The sequence below is a fragment of the Cydia splendana genome, chromosome 6, assembly GCF_910591565.1.
Source record: "Cydia splendana chromosome 6, ilCydSple1.2, whole genome shotgun sequence".
Lineage (NCBI taxonomy): Eukaryota > Metazoa > Arthropoda > Insecta > Lepidoptera > Tortricidae > Cydia > Cydia splendana.
The window spans coordinates 4,047,269-4,066,383 of NC_085965.1; the positions used below are offsets into that span (position 1 = coordinate 4,047,269).

Here is a 19,115-nt window from a genome sequence, read left to right on the forward strand (position 1 = left end):
TAAGGCCTAAATTATAAAATAAGGCCCATCAATGTTTTTTTTTTGTGTTTATTAAACTTGATATTTTGTCTATAGTATTAGCGGACATGGCCTCAAAATTTAAACCCGCTTAAGAATCGGGCCTTATTTACAATACTACCCATTTTTGTGTAGTCATTATTTATACTATAGAAGCATTGTTTGAGTAGCCAATTATTTAAACAGTATTTTTTTAAAGGGCAACGGTGGCAATATTTTAAGGTCTGGATAATAAGATACAGATCTTAATAAGGATATCAATGTAAGTGAATGTTACCATGACTACCAAACAAACAAATGTGATAGAATTTGCCAGCTGGCATTGTAACATTCAGACAGTTACCTATGTACCTAATCTGAAATATGAATAAATTAGTAATATTTTAAACAGGAAAGTAAACCGAATTTTGGCCTTTTGCTGGACACAATCACAATAGTAATTTGTTTTACAAGAGGGCAAAGTTTATCGCCACCGGTTGATGCATTTGCAGCACCAATGGTAGAAAATGCAAGCTCATCATCAACTGCATAATCGACGTTTGATATGACTATTGAATCCGAGCTTTTTGATCATGAATCATGATAAAACAAAATTTTAGAAGGTCGCAGAATAGTGGATTTAAAATATTTATTTTCTGTGATCTCAAATATCAGGCACGATCATACAAATTGTACATATGCTGATCTTGCCTTTGTCATTGAAAGACGTAAGGGTTTACACAGAGAATATATATTTAAGTGTAATATGTGCAAAAAAAAAGGAAACGATACACTCTGAAGACCCAAAAAGAAAATGTTAGTAAATACTGCTCCTCCCCATGGTTACTTGGTTCCTTATTCAACCTACCTGAAATTAAACGAGTAGGTTAGTAAATTATATCATTTTACATTATAAAGTTAAATGTTTAGGTATCTCAATCACTTACTCACTGGTGGACATGGACGCAAAATTTTTGCCCATCTACTCTTATACTATCTTATAAAAAATGAAATTTTGAAAGTTAGCACGCTTAAAGTTCGTTTTTAGGGTTCCGTACCTCAAAAGGAAAAAACGGAACCCTTATAGGATCACTCGTGCGTCTGTCTGTCTGTCCGTCTGTCACAGCCTATTTTCTCGGAAACTACTGGACCAATTAAGTTGAAATTTGGTACACATATGTAAATTAGTGACCTAAAGATGGAAATGTTTTTTTTATAATTTTAAAATACATAGGTTCGAAGTTATTTAAGAAAACAGCCAAAAAATGACCATTCATCCCCTTTTATCTCCGAAACTACTGGGTCTAAAATATTGAAAAATACACAAAATAGTTCTTTACCTATAGATGACAGGAAAACCTATTAGAAATGTGCAGTCAAGCGTGAGTCGGACTTATGTACGGAACCCTAGTTTTTGCATTAAGGTAACAGATTTTGACATGTCTTATTAAAAATTACCATTGAAAAATAAGTCATAGCAAATATGTTAGAATTATAAATCATATTAATCATATTAATGAGCAAGAGCACCCTAAACCGGCGAGCGTGTATGAGGAATGTTATGAATGTGAAGGAAGCGAAAGTGGTATGTCAGGATCGTAGCAAGTGGAAATCCGTGGTCTCTGCCTACCCCTCCGGGAAATAGGCGTGATTGTATGTATGTATGTATTAATTATATACTTTTTTATATTCTTTTGCTTTCGTAAGTAATATAAACTAATTTTTGAAAGCGTTTTTCAATAATTATTAATAAAAAGACACGTCATGATTGTTTACCTTCTTTCTAATGCTAAAAAATAACGAACTATAATAACCGGGCCTTATTTGGTACAGAACCTTGATTTGATAGGTAGATCGGATATTCTGGGCCCCTGAGTTTGTTACGTAAAGGACAAAATGGTGACATGTGGTTAGAGCTGATACTGTTAAACTAGTGGTTCTGTGCGCTAAGTATAAAAAATAAGCTTCAGCGAACTCATTAAGCCTAGAAAAAACCCTACACCCTACTGCCACTTAAGTCAGTCTTGAGTCTTTGAATCAATTTCCGTAGTAGTACTAGTACTACTAAGGTACTAGGAGGTAATAAGGCCTATAGTAGGTATAATAAGGCCTACCTGAAAAATAATGTTCTTACAACAGTGTAACCGTGTTAGTTATTTGAGTAACATATATGTAAAGTGATACAATTAAAAGCTAACAGCAAACCAGTACATAAATTATATCTTATGTACTTCTTATGAATTACACTCTTATAAAGGTTTCGGCTAATTACGCTTAATTACTTGAATAAAGGTAGATGAATTGCGTACGGTCCAATAGGTAACCACAACTCACGGAGTCCAAAACAATAAGCTGATCAGCAAAGTCAAGTAAACAAAGCCAAGTCACAGTAGTAGAAAGATTATCGAGTTCCGTAAACGTAAGCCGGGTCAAAAAATTCAATCGCAACACAGTAAGTAATAAGTGAACGCCTCGTGGCAGTAACGCACGAAAAATAACATTGCAAATTGTCGGCAATGAGGCGCGCGCGGGTGCAAGCGTACGCATCTGTGTGCGTGCATTACACACACAAATACAGTCTCTCACGCCCCGTCAGAGCGACGGGTATATTCAGCTTGAAATCTCAAAATTGACTTTTAGCTCAGCTCCCGTTTCGTCTTAAGAAGCACCGCTCTTCCGTAATAGTACCTACCTAGCTTACAATTTTGGTGTGTGTACTACAGTAGGTATACTGTTGCAGTGTTGATCAACAGTTGCTTCACAAAAGTTAACTGCGGTGCGGATGCAACATACAAACGCGGGAGGGAACAAATGAACATACATATGTATATACATATGTACATACCCACATACATACCGGTCAAAATCCTCCTTTTGCGTTGCCGTAGTCGGGTAAAAATACTAAAAATGTATCGGGATCTTAGAGCATTTAGTAACTGGTGACGCCTTATCGGTCATTTTCTGTACAAAACAGTCTGCCGATTTCTGCGGGGGAGGGGCACGTCAAATGTATGGCTATTTGTACATGAATTGTACGTAACGTACAGATAGCCATGTCAGATAAACGTCAGTCCATACAAAAATTTGCACAATTGTGCAAGCTAGGTTTTCGGTAGAGGGGTAAGCTCTTAAAGGCGACTCCTGTTACTAAATGCTCTAAGATCCCGATACATTTTTAGTATTTTTACCCGACTACGGCAACGCAAACGGAGGATTTTGACCGGTATGTATGTGGGTATGTACATATGTATATACATATATACATACATATGTATGTTCATTTGTTCCCTCCCGCGTTTGTATGTTGCATCCGCACCGCAGTTAACTTTTGTGAAGCAACTGTTGATCAACCTGCAAGTAAAAGTCACGTGATAATATCTATACATTATTTAAGTTTCAATTGATGTTTTCTATAAACGGTTGTCGATCGTCTCGGCCCCATGAGAATTGGAGTTTTTAAAGTGTTTTATATTTTGTCTCGTGGGGACTTTGTTACATTTGTTTGGAACTTAATGTAATTATTTACGGCAAAGTTGTCAATACAATAAAGTAAGAATAAACTTTAAGACGTGGGCCGTAATCATGTTTGCATGTTAAAGTAGTTTATATTCAAGTCTTACTCCAAAGTTCTTAGAAACTCTTAAGAGCCCACGGGAGTGGTCATTTCTCCATACAAACGTACTCCTCGTTTTCCTCCGTGATTTTTGAAGCTAGACCAATGATTTTTTCAACACAGATTAATATTGTCAATATCTGTGTCGGACCGTTTTGCTTTTTTTGATATTTTTGTTTTTTAAGGCGCTAGAGCCCTTCAAAAATGGCCAAAATGGCCTAATTGACTATGCCGCAATGAGAGGCGTGGCATTCAAAACTGATATCAATTAGCCAAAAAAGCAAAACGGTCCGACATAGATAATTTCATAATCATTTAGATTTCTAAATTTGGTTACGATTGGTTAAGTTTTGGAGGAGGAAACAGAGGAGTACGAAACCTCGATTTTTGTGATTTTTACGCAGGATTTTTCGCCTTGTCTTATCGCACTACTTTTAGGTGCCGCTTCCGTTAGCGAGACGGGTATATTTACCTAAAATATTTAAAACCCAGCTCCTGTTTCGTCTTAAGTCTTGTATTCACGCAACTTGTCAAAGATACTCTGGAAAGTTTTTACACGTGTACAGTCTAGTTTAGAAACAATTTTACAAGCCAACACTCCAAAAATATATTTACACGATCTTATTGTCAGTGTTATAGTGATGTGCCGATGAGAACGTTCTCGTTTCTAAGAATTCCTTTCCGAAGAATTTCCAACTTTTTCGAGAACGTTCTCTTATTAGCATAACATATCTGGGAGACCGAGCTTTGCTCGGAACACATAAAAACACTCAAAAATGCGAGTTTTCCCAGAGATAAGACCTAGCTAGATCAATTTATCGCCCCCGCCGAAAACCCCCATATAGAAAATTTTATCGAAATCGTTAGAGCCGTTTCCGAGATCCCCAAAATATATATCGTATAAATAAACAAGAATTACTCGTTTAAAGGTATTAGATAAGTTATGAACAATCTTAATTTTTTTAATGGAATGACATAATTATTTACTTTTGTTAAGCTTATACCTTTTGCCTCAAATAACTTGTTTGGGCAATTTTGTGTTGTTTTACTGCTGGTTTTTTTATCAATTAGTATTATTTTTTATATTCCTATGAATGGTGCCAAGTATTTGCTTTTAAGCTTCCATGGTATTTGTCTTATCTCCTACACTAAGCGGTTATAAACAAAAGAATTCATCGCTTTTGCGACGAAAGGGTAAAACTCTCAGAGAACATTTCCGAGAACGTTTCCGATAGATTTCTCTGTTCTCGGGAAAATATCGAGGACGGCACATATCGCTAGTCAGTGTCTTAGAGGCGTGTAAATATATTATAGAACGTTAACTTGTGAAGTTGTTTTGAACTCGACTGTACGTAGTTCGTCGTGTCGTCGTCGAAGTTCGAATTTAAGCATAAAGTTTGCTGGAGCTTATAAATAAATGATTAAATATGCGCTTTATCAACTCCAAAACACTTTAAAAAAAATTGTTTTTGAGTTGTATAACTCTATTATGTATAAACCCTTGCTTTAACCATTATCGTATAACGTAGGTACTTATCGTAGAAAATATTACGATTTTTTGGTTGTTGTACACATGAACAGTTGTACACTGAGCTGCAAAGTTCATGTGAACTTAATGAATGAATTCCATTCATAATGACATCGTAAGATTTGGACCCGTTAGTTTACAATCTAACGTAGGTTAGGTTAGATTAGTTAGTAATCTCCCTACCGTCAGTTTATAATTTAACTAGCGAGATTATAAACTGCCCAGTGTTTACAATTTTACGGTGAAATATGCAATTTTGCAGCTGGCAGTATGTAGGTAAGTAGTATGAACTATACAGGGTGGCTAAAAAATAAGTGCATTCCCGTTGCCAGGGAGGTTTTGGGATTATACTGGGCAACTTTTACTATGGCACAAAATTGGCTGTATGACATTGTGGCTGGTCCATTTTCTATGGGAGAGTAATTTTTTTTTCGCGATTTCGGGGTTGGTCTCATAGTAAAAGTTGCTCAGTATAATCTCAAAACCTCCCTGGCAACGGAAATGCAGTTACTTTTTGCCACCGTGTAAGCCCCATAATCTTCCTACACTAATTATGTGAACAGGCAGAACGCACTCAAAGAACCTAAGGGTAACATTCCATTTCTGACCGCAGCTGCACTAATAGTACGAACGCGTCGGTGTTATTGTCAATTTCCATAGTAAAATGAATGGTAGTGGTAGTGCTGCTGTCGTTGGTAATGGACTGTCACCTTAACTTGTGACAACACAGCCCCAAGAATTATTTTGGCATCTGTCAAACCAAGCTCTAAGCACTATTGTCTGATAGCTTCGGGCGTGTCGTTAGAAAATCGATCAAGTATCGAGCTTGAAGCGGCGCTCTGGCTGCTTCATCCAAAAATGCCTACGCATACACAAAGTTGACGAGTTCTTCATGACGCCCCGGCCCGGGCCCGGACCGTTGTAGCGTGAGTCATCCTTTGGACCGCCTGTTCCTACTTAATTCTGTTTTCTTAATCCCTGTGTTCATTTTACATTTTAGTTAATGTAGCAATAAATAATATTCACTGAGGTACTATTGTCAGAATGGAACTGAAATTTATAATCAAATTAATTTAGAACTTACCCACAACTTCACTAAGTCATATGATATGACTTAGTGAAGTGATATGACTCATATCATAGGAACTCAGACAACAGCCCTTCCATAAGTATTTACATAAATTACAATACTAAGTTACGAAGGGACTGATTGCATATGTAGAAATTCATAATTTAATTTATATTTAGTTTGCCGTGAAGTTATATATTATGTCGCCGGCAAATTGTAAGAATCGTTTACAAAGCGTCGGCATTTTACAAACGTTTCGCCGTTTGCAAATTGTCGAAGAAACTATGCACAAGGAAACGTACCGACGAGAACGGTAGATGGTAGCACTTGCTTTGGCAATGTACATGTGTACATATGTTTCCGATTCAGGCCACGAGATGGCAGACTCTCCAACGCGCACGGTCCCTATACTCATGGACAAATGTAGGGAAATGCAAAAAAGGTTTAATTACTGGATTACAGCACCTAATGTCAAAATTAGTATTTTTTTTGTGTTCCTCTAAATTTGTCCATGAGGGTGCAGTTTAATCAGTAGGTAGTGCTCGCGATTCTGAATAGGAATAACCTTAAATTTTATAAATCCTAAGAACAGTTGTACTAACAAAGACTAACAACAATAAAAAAGTCCATTTGCAATGAGGGCGAGCATCTTTTTAAGTGTAATTTACTGTAATATTTCTGGATAATTTATTCGCGAAACGGATATTCCAGTCCATTTACTTTACTTTAGCACTTTGGTTCGGCGGAGGGAAAGAAACGTTTTTAATAAAAGTACATAATTTCGAAACTTTATTAGATTCGACTCGCATAAAGGTTGACGCACGCTAGACAGCGCCAAGCCCAGGCCGAGGCGTCTCACACATTTTCTATGACGGCTGATCGGTGATCACGTGGTGCTTTCCATAGAAAATGAAGCGCCGGAAGCTCCGGCCCGGCCCCGGCCCGGTCTAGCGTGAGTTATCCTTAAAGGTTGAATAATAACTATGGTGGAGAGTTCCCGCATTTTTTGAAGAGGAATGTGGACGACCGCTTCTTCATACAAACGTAGGTCCCATTTTCCTCTGTGATTATTAACATTATAGAATGTATTTTTACACAATTTGATGTATATTAACCACTGGTATTCTCCTTCGTTTGACTTTTTTAGATTTTTTTTTATTATATGAGTTATGAAGAAGTTTCCTTAATTCGCAATTTTTTTCGCTTATAACAGTAATAAGTAATAATTAAAAATATCGGATTATATTAACGGATTAAATGTCATCCTTAGAGCATTTAATAGAAAAACTTGCACAATTGTGCAAGTTTTGCAGTTGGCTATTTGTACGTTACGTACAAATCATGTATGAAATATCAATACATTTGACGTTCCCTCCCCCGCAAAAATCGGCAGACAGTTTCGTAAAGAAAATGCAGCGATGACATCTCCAGTTACTAAATGCTCTAAGATGTCATCTCATAATCGCGGCCTTCGACTCCCTCATACATAACAAAATTTGGGAAGCCCTAAAGGAGCAAGGTGTATTGCCGAAGTACATCAGGATAATAAGAAATATATACGAAGCAAGCACTGCTAGAATACAGCTAGAAAGTAAGGGAGAAGAGATCAAAATAAACAAAGGAGTACGACAAGGGGATCCTCTTTCTCCAAAAATATTCTCTGCAGTGCTTGAGGGAATATTTCGTAATCTTAAACGGGATGGGAATCCCAAATACGGACTTAAAATTAATGGTACTACTCTTACACATTTACGATTTGCAGATGATCTAGTGCTGATAGCAAAAACAGCTGAAGACCTGCAAAATATGCTAAAGGAACTAGCTTGCGAGAGCGAGGCAATGGGGCTTCGAATGAATGCAGAAAAAACAAAAACAATGACCAACTCCAAAAAGACACCTATAGTGGTAAGTGAAGAAACCATCGAGTATGTCGATGAATACATATATTTGGGACAAACAATATCCATGGATAACCAGATGGAGAAAGAGATTGCTAGAAGAACAACAAACGCATGGAAACGGTACTGGTCACTGAGAGAAGTAATGAAGAATAAGGAAATTAATATAGCCACGAAGAGGAAGCTGTTTAATACATGCATTTTACCAGTCTTAACCTATGGCAGCCAAACTTGGACTTTAACTAAGAGCAATCTAAACAAACTACAAGTATGTCAAAGGTCCATGGAAAGAAGTATGATTGGAGTCAAATTGAGAGATAGAATTAGAAATAAGGTGATTAGATCTAAAACACGTGTAGAGGATGTAACCATTAAAGTTAAATCACTCAAATGGAGGTGGACAGGACATATGATCAGAGGCAAAGAGAAATGGAGCAAGAGAATTGGGGGTTGGGGGTTGGGGGTGGTTCCTGAAAGATAGAAAAAGAAAACAAGCACCACCAAACATGAGATGGGAAGACGAAATTGTAAAATTCGCAGGGAGACAGTGGACTAGACTAGCGAGAGACAGGGAAAAATGGAAAGGGATGGAAGAGGCCTTTGCCAAACGGCATAAGGACCAAACCGATGTTGTCTGAAATAGTAATAAGTTAAATTTTATATTTGATAAGTTAAGTACAATAATATGTAAACTCTTAAACTGTAAAATTTGTCTGAATAAAAGGCTTATATTATCATTATTATATTGTACATAATCGCGGCAGTAATGAGGCGAACCCATTTTGTACAAGTAAGTAAATTTTGGAAATGTTGAAAACTTGAAAGTCTTGAAACTTAATCAGTTACAAGTTTGGGCTTGAATTAGTTCAAGTTTGGGCTCGGTTTCATCAAACAGACAAAATCAGTTCAACCACATTCGTGGCCCAAGTTTGGAAACTTTGAGTAACTTACGCTAAAATCATTCGTGCGAGACGGCCAAGACGTTTAGAGGCCAGTTCGAACGTACTGTAACATCAAAGTGGTAAGTATCGAAATGATGTCATTTAGTCTCTCTCGCGCCTATACACGTACCGGCAAGTACAAGCGCAATGCATGATAACTAAATGACATCATTTTGATGTCAGTGTACTTTCGAATTGGGCTTGGAAGTCAGAACCCCTAGTGTTTATTCGGTAGCGTGACGAGCGTTCCCGTTTGCGTTATGTCTATTTTTGTATGGGATTTGGAACAGCGCCAAGCGGGACATTTTGGAAACTCAAAATCTCATACGAAATGACACTTAACGCGTTAACGCGTACGTCACGCCACGCTATCGAATAAAATTTACACTAGGGGTGGTATACAGTACGCAAAATCGTGGCAGTTCCGTGGCGCATTGCCTTTTCCCTGCCTCCAGGGACCTCCCTTAGTAAGTAATACTAATCAACATTTTTGCAATAAGTAAGCCTTCGCACAACGAGCGTACTACTAGTGATTAAGCTACGTTAATTTTATTATCTATGACGTAAATATTAATTTATATTTGTCATGGGATTTCATGGGAATATTTATTTTGAAAATCTGTTTTCCTTAATTATGAGGATTCTCGGTTAAAACCATTTATAATTTTGAAACTAACACGGGACTTCATCGCGTGAAACTTACGTTTATTTATGGTCTGACGCTTAGAACGTAAGTTTATTTATGGCCTGGCGTTTCGAACGTGACGTTACGTTCGAAACGTCAGGCCATAAATAAACGTAAGTTTTAAGCGATTAAGTCCCGTGTTAGTTTTAAAATTATGAGTGAAAATCGTGTTAGTTTAAAACAAAACTATTTATTCCTTGTAGCTGCGTATCACTAGGTACGTATAAATAACCTAATTGATTGCGTATCACTATATACTTAAGCTATCATTCTAATTAAGAATTTCCATGAACCACCCCCTCTCTAATTTAAGGCTTGAACTCGATCTATAAATAAAATTGTAAATTAATAAAGTCAAATCCGTCAAATAATTCTTTTTGATAACGAAACAGCAAAAGCTATTAAATTGTACCTATTATTTATTGTACACCGTGGGCTTTCCGCGTTCCAAATGAAATTTTGTCGTTTTATTTGTTCCTTCACATTGGTAGGTAGGTAAGTTTTACATTATCCAAATAGGTATAAACTTATTTCGTGAGCTTAGCCTGTTTCCACGGGTGCAATTTGGGTTAACGTTTAGAAAGTGCGAAGACAAGGGAAACTTACTACTTAATATGTAAGTCGATGCCTATAAAATTATGAAGTATACAGTACGGTTACCATCAGTTTGTCACTGACATAAACGCCGTCGAGAACGTAATTTACTTTCTATACGTCCCGTTTGCACTAATATGCGAGTGCGAGCGAGATGTATAGAAAGTAAATTACGTTCTCGACGGCGTTTATGTCACTGACAAACTGATGGTAACCGTACAGGTGTCAGATATACGCTAACTATGTACTTGACTTACTATACCCAATATATGTAAGTAGTCATACCGGAAAATTTTCAATAAATAAGAATAAATGAAAGAGGTTTTGCAAATAGATCATAGGTAATGAAATGAGTAATGACTAAAGCTTTTAATTGCAATATGAGATAAAGCATTGTACTATATGTAGAGTTATAGGTGACACAGCTCAGGTAAGAAAGCACATCAAAATTTATGAAGGCATCTCATAACAATCAGTCAGATCCCTATAATATGTATTCTCATTTCTTTTATTGACTTTAAATTCTTTTTTTTGTTTTGTATTTTGTCTCTTTTCCTGTTGAATTTGATATGTTTTCTGAAAGAGCTACGTATTTGTTTCCTAGTGATTTCATATATGTACATATATTTTTTTTTGCACGCATTCTATACTAATTTCAATTGTATTTTTCTTATTTACTCGTAATGCATGTTAATTATAAGATGTAAGTAATAAAGTTTTGAAAAGATGTGTCCCGCCGAGTTTGTTGCCGGTCCCATATTGGGATACCCTCCTCCAATTGAGGGGGGATTTAAATCTTCTCGAGGCAGAGGTGTAGGGTTGGAACCGGTGTAGCTTTATTTGACGTTCATAAGCGCATTGTAATATGCCTACTTGAATAAACTATCTTTTATCTTTTATCTTAATTAATAACGTTTACTTTGTTAATGACTTCAAAATTACTTTCCATCGTTACCAATAAGTCGATTTTTAAATTATCACTAGCGTACCTACGTTTTTTTCCTAAAAAAACCGTTCATGTTCATGCCCGGGCTAAATATGAAATACAATTGTCATTTTTCTTACTCTTCCAGCGTTGGAAAACTGTCAGGCATAGATACCTACGTGGCATCAAATGGCACCTATCAATAGCAAAAAGAATTGTCGCCTTTTCTCTAAAATATTACATTTGGCGCAGAAACTCTACCTCGAATTGGACAATTGCTGTGTGCTGATATCTGCTATTTATTGTTGACGATGTGGTTCATTTGTAAAAGGTTCATATTGTGCGAAATTGCTTTTAATTTAATGAATTTGGTAATTCATTCATCATCAAAATTTAAGAGTATGGCTCTTGTCGGTGGAGTATGCGCCAGTTCATTACTTGCTATTAAATATTGTACCTATTTATATTTACCTAGTAAAACAAACTATTACATATTATGTACTCTACAGTCTCTACACCTACCTTATATGCTACAATTATAATATATGTCAGTGGGTCACTAAGTACGTCATTATTAATTATGTTTTAGTTTTTCAGGAGTGTTGGGTTAGTGAATAATGAAAACAACGAGTTAATAAACGATTTTGAAGGAAACTATTGTTCTGCACTTAACAAAACTAAAAACCGGTTTACCGTTTTTTATATTCCTATGTCGGTTAATTACCGGTATTGAAAATCCACCGGTAATTACATTCTCTAGACTAGCCGCGAGTCAATCATCTAACTTCGTCAACAGAAGCTGTTTAATTCCACTGACAGTTGAATAAAAATTAATCAACTTGTTGACGAACGCAACAATGCATGTTGTTTCGAATTGCTGGGACTTTGACAGGATTTAAACGCAAACCTTTATAAATTACGCCTAAGATAATCCAGTAAAATAATCCCACTCAAACCTCACAATTTGTACAGAAAAACACTTCTCGAATTCGGATAATCCTCAAAGAAGATTCTCTTATGTTGTGCAGATTGTGTAATAAACGAAACAGGATTTCATGTTTGTTTTCAATCCGAAGGTCGAGGGTTCAAATCCTGGCTGGTACCAATGAGTTTTTCGGAACTTATGTACGGAATATAACTTGATACCTAGCTATTTACCACTAGCTTTTCGGTAAAGGAAAACATCGTGAGGAAACCTGCATACGTCCGCGAAGAAATTCAAAGGTGTATGTGAAGTCCCCAACCCGCATTGGGCCAGCGTGGGGACTATAGCCTAAACCCTCTGGTGCTTGAGAGGAGGCCTGTGCCCAGCAGTGGGACGTATATAGGCTATTTTTTTTTTTCAGCACAGCGTTGGGAAATACGAGTACATGTATAGAGAAAGCTCTTAGTAGATTTTTGATTTAAAAAAACAGCGCTGATGACTTACATGTATCACTGACAATTATATCCCCTCTCCAAAATTCATACAATACACAATTACCCGCTATTATATTAGTTTTATTTATATCTCCGTTGACATTTGCTGGAACGTCAGTCTTTCCGTGATAACAGCTGGTGCAACTCAGCTATAACGTCGGAATTGAAGGTAGGTAAACAATGAAAATATATCGCGGTAGACCCGTTTGTGTACTTAAATATGTGTAGAAAACGCGAGAGTTTAAAGTGTTATACCCGCTATTAGAGTTGTGATTGGTCAGGATAAGTTTTGATTAGCTAAAATTAAATTCTTAATAATGTCAAACATGCATGTTGTCTTGCGTTGTCAAGCTGCTCGCAGTACAGTTGAGTCGCTTTAAAAGGCACTTGGGGTCATTTTTAGGGTTCCGTACCCAAAGGGTACCTAATAGGACCCTATTACTAAGACTCCGCGGGACTAGCGGACAGTCTGTCCGTCTGTCCCTCTGTCCGTCCGTCTGTCTGTCACCAGGCTGTAACTCATGAACCGTGATAGCTAGACAGTTGAAATTTTCACAGGTGATGTATTTCTTTTGCCGCAAAAATACATAAATATTTATAACAAAATAAATACATATTTAAGTGGGGTCCCATACAAACAAACGTGATTTTTTACCGTATTTTGCATAATGGTACGGAACTCTTCGTGCGCGAGTCAGACTCGCACTTGGCCGATTTTTGAGCTCCAGTCTAGTCAGGCTTCTATAGTTATTCTTGTTCGTTGGTTGAGCATATAATGTGCCGGCAGCTCACCGGCATAATTGCGTTATATCTGGTTGCGGTTAAAGCTAAATTATTCACTAATCTCTCCCAGGCGCAAATTAATAGAGCTTAGCTTATAAGCTGTACCGTAAAACGGGGTGAGTAGGTGTCGCGGGGAGAGGTGGGTTATGAATGGGGAGAGAAGGTTTGAGAGGGGGTGAGAAGGGATTTTAAGGCTACTGCTACAAAAATAATGTATTCCAATTTAAAATGGAGCTAAAGTAATACGCATAATAAAAAAATTTTATCCAAAAATCTTCCAAAATCACCTTTGTATGAAAACCCCATCTCACCCCATATACGAGGCACTACGGGGTGAGGTGGGTTTTCCTCTTTATCGTCAAAGTTATGAAATGGAACTAGGTACCCAAAATAAAATAAAAACTAAAATACAAACGTCCGGAACACTTATTATATACAGCCAGCGGTCGGCAACCGGCGGTCCGCGGGCCGCATGTGGCCCGCGAACCTCTCACTTGCGGCCCGCAAGCCTCCCTGGCTATTTTGTATGTAATATTGACAAACAACAATGTCTAATAAAGTCATAAATATTAACAAAGTGCGGCCCGCGTCAACTTCGTTAACTACTATGTGGCCCTTGGCTGCTAAAATGTTGCCGACCGCTGATATACACCATTCAGATTTCATATTTAAAAATAAAATTTTATCGAGGTTTGAATTTCAGTTTTGACCCTAGGACCCTACTCACCCCATTTTACGGTACTCAACTAATTACACAGCAATTGAGATAAGTAGTGGCAATATTATCACGCACATTCACAAACAGAGGCTATCAACAAAGTGGTAGCAAAAGTATAAAACTTTGCCCTTTAACATAACTTTGCCCACCGCGTCACAGTTCAGTTAAAGCGAAAAAACAGATACACTTTCTTCACATTCTACAGAAAGTGTGTCTGTAACTACTTTTAAGTTATTTTAATTCGCGCAGTTTCAATTGTATGGCGGTGGCTGACTTTATATGATGACTCCTAAAATAATGTACTGCAGTTAGTCAGGTATTTTCGGAGCGGAAGCTTTCAATTCAGGCAATTGACTCAGTTTGAAGACGGCGCGAGATTTATTAGACCGTTCTCATTTATTTGAATCTCGTAAATTTGAAACGAGCGGAGCGAGGGTTTATGCATTATTTATTACAAGAAAAATACTCTGGAAAATACCGTTGGGAAATTCGCATTATAAATAGAAGAAGAGTAGTATGCGATTGGCATTAATGTAAGCAGGTTGTAAGCATGGGAACGTAATATTTCCTTTTCTTTCCTAAAACCCCTTGATATTATGAACAGGCATCGTAAATTTTATAGCATTTTTGGTGCAGCGGAGTGGTGTTAACGGAATCGGTATAGATAATTCCAACTGAAATGGGAAATTAAATAAATAAAAAAATAAATATTGGGGACATCTTACACAGATCGACCTAGCCCCAAACTAAGCATAACTTGTACTATAGGTCCTAGGCGACGATATAAACGTAATTATATGATTAATACATACTTATACATATACATAGAAAACACCCATGACTCAGGAACAAATATCTGTATTCATCACACAAATAAATGCCCTTACCAGGATTCGAACCCAGGGCCATCGGCTTCGCAGGCAGGGTCACTAGCCACTAGGCCAGACCGATCGTCAATCAATTAAGGTTAATATTTACGTAATTAGCGCCAATGAATCATTAGGGTTGAAATTGTTTATATTATAACAATTCCGTTAACACCACTCCGCTGCGCCGAAAATGTTACGATGTCTGATTATGAATAATTTGCAGAGTACCTAATGATAATGACAACATTTTTGTAAAAGTCTATATAATCAAATTCAAATAATATAAGTATTTCTGACTAGTCACTATTAATCACTATAGAGTCTGTTCGGAAAGAAAAGAGTCGTGGAATGTATTGGGCCTCATACATTCCACGACTCTACTCTTTCCGCACAGACTCTACTCTGTAATCTCGTCGCACTGTCAATACGATCGGGTAGATTGGGGAGTAGACGTACTGGTTAAAATTTATATGAAAACGTTCACCGAAATAAAATAATTATCAATAAAAAAAAGTTATTTGGTATCAAAATTAAGATATGTATTATATTATTGATCTTTCATTATCTGAGTCTGCGTAAGTGCGTAACATTATAAATGATTTGGGGTCGGCCGAAGTCTTATAGAAAATACAGCCATTAGGTTTTGTTACCTATTGAGTACCTACTTAAACAATGATTAGGAAAACATTTTAACTTTAATTTAAAATCTAAACCCTCTTAGCGCCACTTGCACCGTTCCACTAACCCGGGGTTAACCGGTTAAACCTGGACTTACCACGGTTACCAGTACAATTTGACACTGGGTTAACGGTTTAACCGGTTAACGCCGGGTTAGTGGAATGGTGCAAGTGAGCCTTAGGAGCTATAAGTAACTAATACTATTGATCGTAAATATTTGCTAAATACTCATGTATACATATTTTTAAGATATATCAGGCAAATGCGCAGACGAATCGCCTGATGGTAAGCTATTAACGTCGCCCATGGCCACCCGCAACTCCAGTAATATCTCGAAACTGAATTACAAAATCGACAGGCATAGGCCGAGCCGGGTTAAATGAATCAAAATGCTATTTTGCTTCTAACGGGGATCAAAATCCGCGATTAAATAAATCTTATATAAAACAAGACACTTTACTCACCACATAACGTAATTAGCAACAAAAACATCATCTTAACAATGTCATGAGTTCACTCACACACTTCAAATAATTGCAATTTGTAATTACTTAGTCACATCACGTTTCCAATTAACTAGTCCTATCAAATTCACCTACCATCTAATCGATAGATACCATTAATTAAAACAGAATTCGATGTCAATTTTGGTTTCTAAATTCAAAAACTTTCATCCGTTGTTTACAAATGACGGAGCGCGATCGTAGGCCATGTCAGCGCGAGGTGCCGCGAGCGTGCCGGCCGAGTGCGCGCCGCGAGCCGAGTGCCCTCCGTGCTCGCTACCCTAGCGACATGCGCACTCTACACTTCCCCTAAAGAGTCAGTGGACTAAGTTTTTAAACTTCGATGATTTATAGAATGACAAGGTTTGTTAAGTGAAAAGTTGGTAATGAAACAACGTTTTGATTACTGTTTTAAAATCTGTAAGATGTAACATAGAATTTATCGGTTTTTTTTTTTCGTGTTATGTAATGTTTTAACGTCAAAACCTAGTCAGATTATCGTGTATATAAAATGTAATTTTAGTCATTTAAAGAAGTCAAAATTATTAAAATGAAGTAACCTTTAACCTTTTAGTGATAGGTAATATTCTACAAACAATATCCTTAAACATATTTTAAACATACTTGTCTATCTTCATTTAACAGAGTTGTGAAGCATTTACTGCTATTTACATTTAGCGAGTGAGCGATCTTCAAAAATAAATAAACAGAACAAAATAAAATTATTTACTATAGTTGCAAGCTCTGTTACACATTGCAACTAAAATTGCTATTTTTCTCAACCACTATAGTAGCGGAACTCATATACAATAACTTATCTTGGGATTGTTAGAGTGAGCTCCGTCCGCAATCCTAGTCTAGTTCTGAGTGGAGCTACTCTCGTGCAATATGAAACAATAGGCTACATGCGGGAAAAATATTGTATAATGTCTGTAGTCTGTACATAGATCATTCTAGTCTCGTGTTGTAGCAAATTTAGTCTACTTTAAAAAAGTCCAAACTCGGGGTTTGCCAGAGAGCTATGGAGCGCAGCATATTAGGTGTAAAATTAAGGGATCTAGTCCGAAACACCACGCTGCGCTCTAAGACTCGAATAATTGACGTAGCTCGGAAAGCGGCTAAGTTGAAATGGGACTGAGCTGGCCATGTCTGCCGAATGCCGGACGACTTGTGGGCCAAGTTAACCACGGAGTGGCAGCCCCACGATTCTAACCGGGGATCCGGAGGAACTAGTCGGCTGGACTCCTTTTTTAGAGGCTGGCCAGATATAGCACAGAACAGAGACGACTGGAAAAAGAGGGGGGAGGCCTTTGCCCAGCAGTGGGACACAGTGGGCTCTGAATAAATAAATAAATAACTGGATTTGACGCAAACGCTAAATGTATAATGTTACTGGATTATAAGCAGCGAAATGCTATACATGGAAGTATTCTGTCCGCTCAATTATGACCCAACGCAAACTACCCCGCGATAGGCGGTACTTACAAACTGCTCGATTGGCAATCTCAGTACCACCGAGATGACAGTCAGTGACAAATGGCTAAATTGATTTATAAAAACAACGTTTTTTTGTAATTAAAAATATATTCATCTGTCGTGAAGTGGTGCAGAAGTTATTTTAGTTCATACCAAGAACAGTGGAATCACTTTTCACTTGTAGTAAACAGATAACTTCAGTAGAATTTGGAAAAAACATGACGATTTGTTTTCGATACTACCGTGCTAAGCTAAAACGTAACAACTGCATACGACTTTCATAACAACATACGACTTTTTAAATTACGAGGATAATAGGGATGGTGTTATGCTAAATGAACTAGACTATTTTATTAACTTGTGTTTGGTTTAGGTACTTTCTATATAATTATAAATGTAGTAATAAATTCCTTCTTACAGATTTGTATTTTCCTTTTTTATTTCATGAGATGGAGCTATAAAAAAACTACCTAGTTATTTCAAATTAATAATCAAATTTGGTATTGTCATTTTACATTACTTTCCATTCAGATTCCCACAAGATGCTATTCGCAGAGAACTATGGAAAAAAGCTGTCCAATTAGAGAGACATGTAATTGAGTGGATGCCTGGCAAGATATCTAGAATATGTTCTATTCATGAGATATAACCCGTGAGATAATCATACCCGGTCTCCTATATGTAGATACATTTTTCCTATCATGCTTTCACTGAATTAATTTAACAAATACACACATTATCTGAAAATGTTGATCATTTGAATCCACCCTCTACTGTCACATATATGTAGGTTCTCTCTCAAGCCATTTCCGTCAGTAGAAAAGAGCGGCAAACATATTAACTCACATTATAGACGGGTCTAACGCGAATTATATTCAATTACCTTGATTTACCGACGTAAATCAGTTTAGTTTCGTATAATGTGAGTTAATATGTGTTCAAAACGCGAAAGTTTAAAATATTATAAGAGCGGCAAATTTAGAAAATGTAAGCGCGCGAACGGCTGTGGTCCTATACACAATTTTAATTTTGCACCTTTTTCTACAGACAAACTTGCTTGACCGGCTATATACATATAAAATATTCTGAACTGAAAGTGGGGATTTATTGTGACTCCGCCTGTTCAAATATTTTTGACCCGATTCGTGTACCCATGTAAATTTTGCAGACTGTATAGCCAGTCCGATTTCTAAGATCAAGTTCGCCATACATTTACTATGGCGTACTTCATCTTAGAAAAAACCGGGCAAGTGCGAGTCGGACTCGCGCACGAAGGGTTCCGTACCATAATGCAAAAAAAAACGAAAAAAAAAAGCAAAAAAAAACGGTCACCCATCCACGTACTGACCACTCCCGACGTTGCTTAACTTTGGTCAAAAATCACGTTTGTTGTATGGGAGCCCCATTTAAATCTTTATT

General features: G+C 37.1%; 1 protein-coding gene across 1 annotated transcript in view; it reads right to left on the reverse strand.

The window, feature by feature from the left end:
* Positions 1-16,267, reverse strand: part of LOC134791829 (uncharacterized) — a 30,944-nt gene extending 14,677 nt beyond the window's left edge. Inside the window, exon 1 of the mRNA XM_063762963.1 lies at positions 16,182-16,267. Coding sequence (XP_063619033.1) covers positions 16,182-16,212 — 31 coding nt within the window. The 5' untranslated portion in view covers positions 16,213-16,267. The remainder of the gene's footprint in view (positions 1-16,181) is intronic.
* Positions 16,268-19,115: the final 2,848 nt, after the last annotated feature.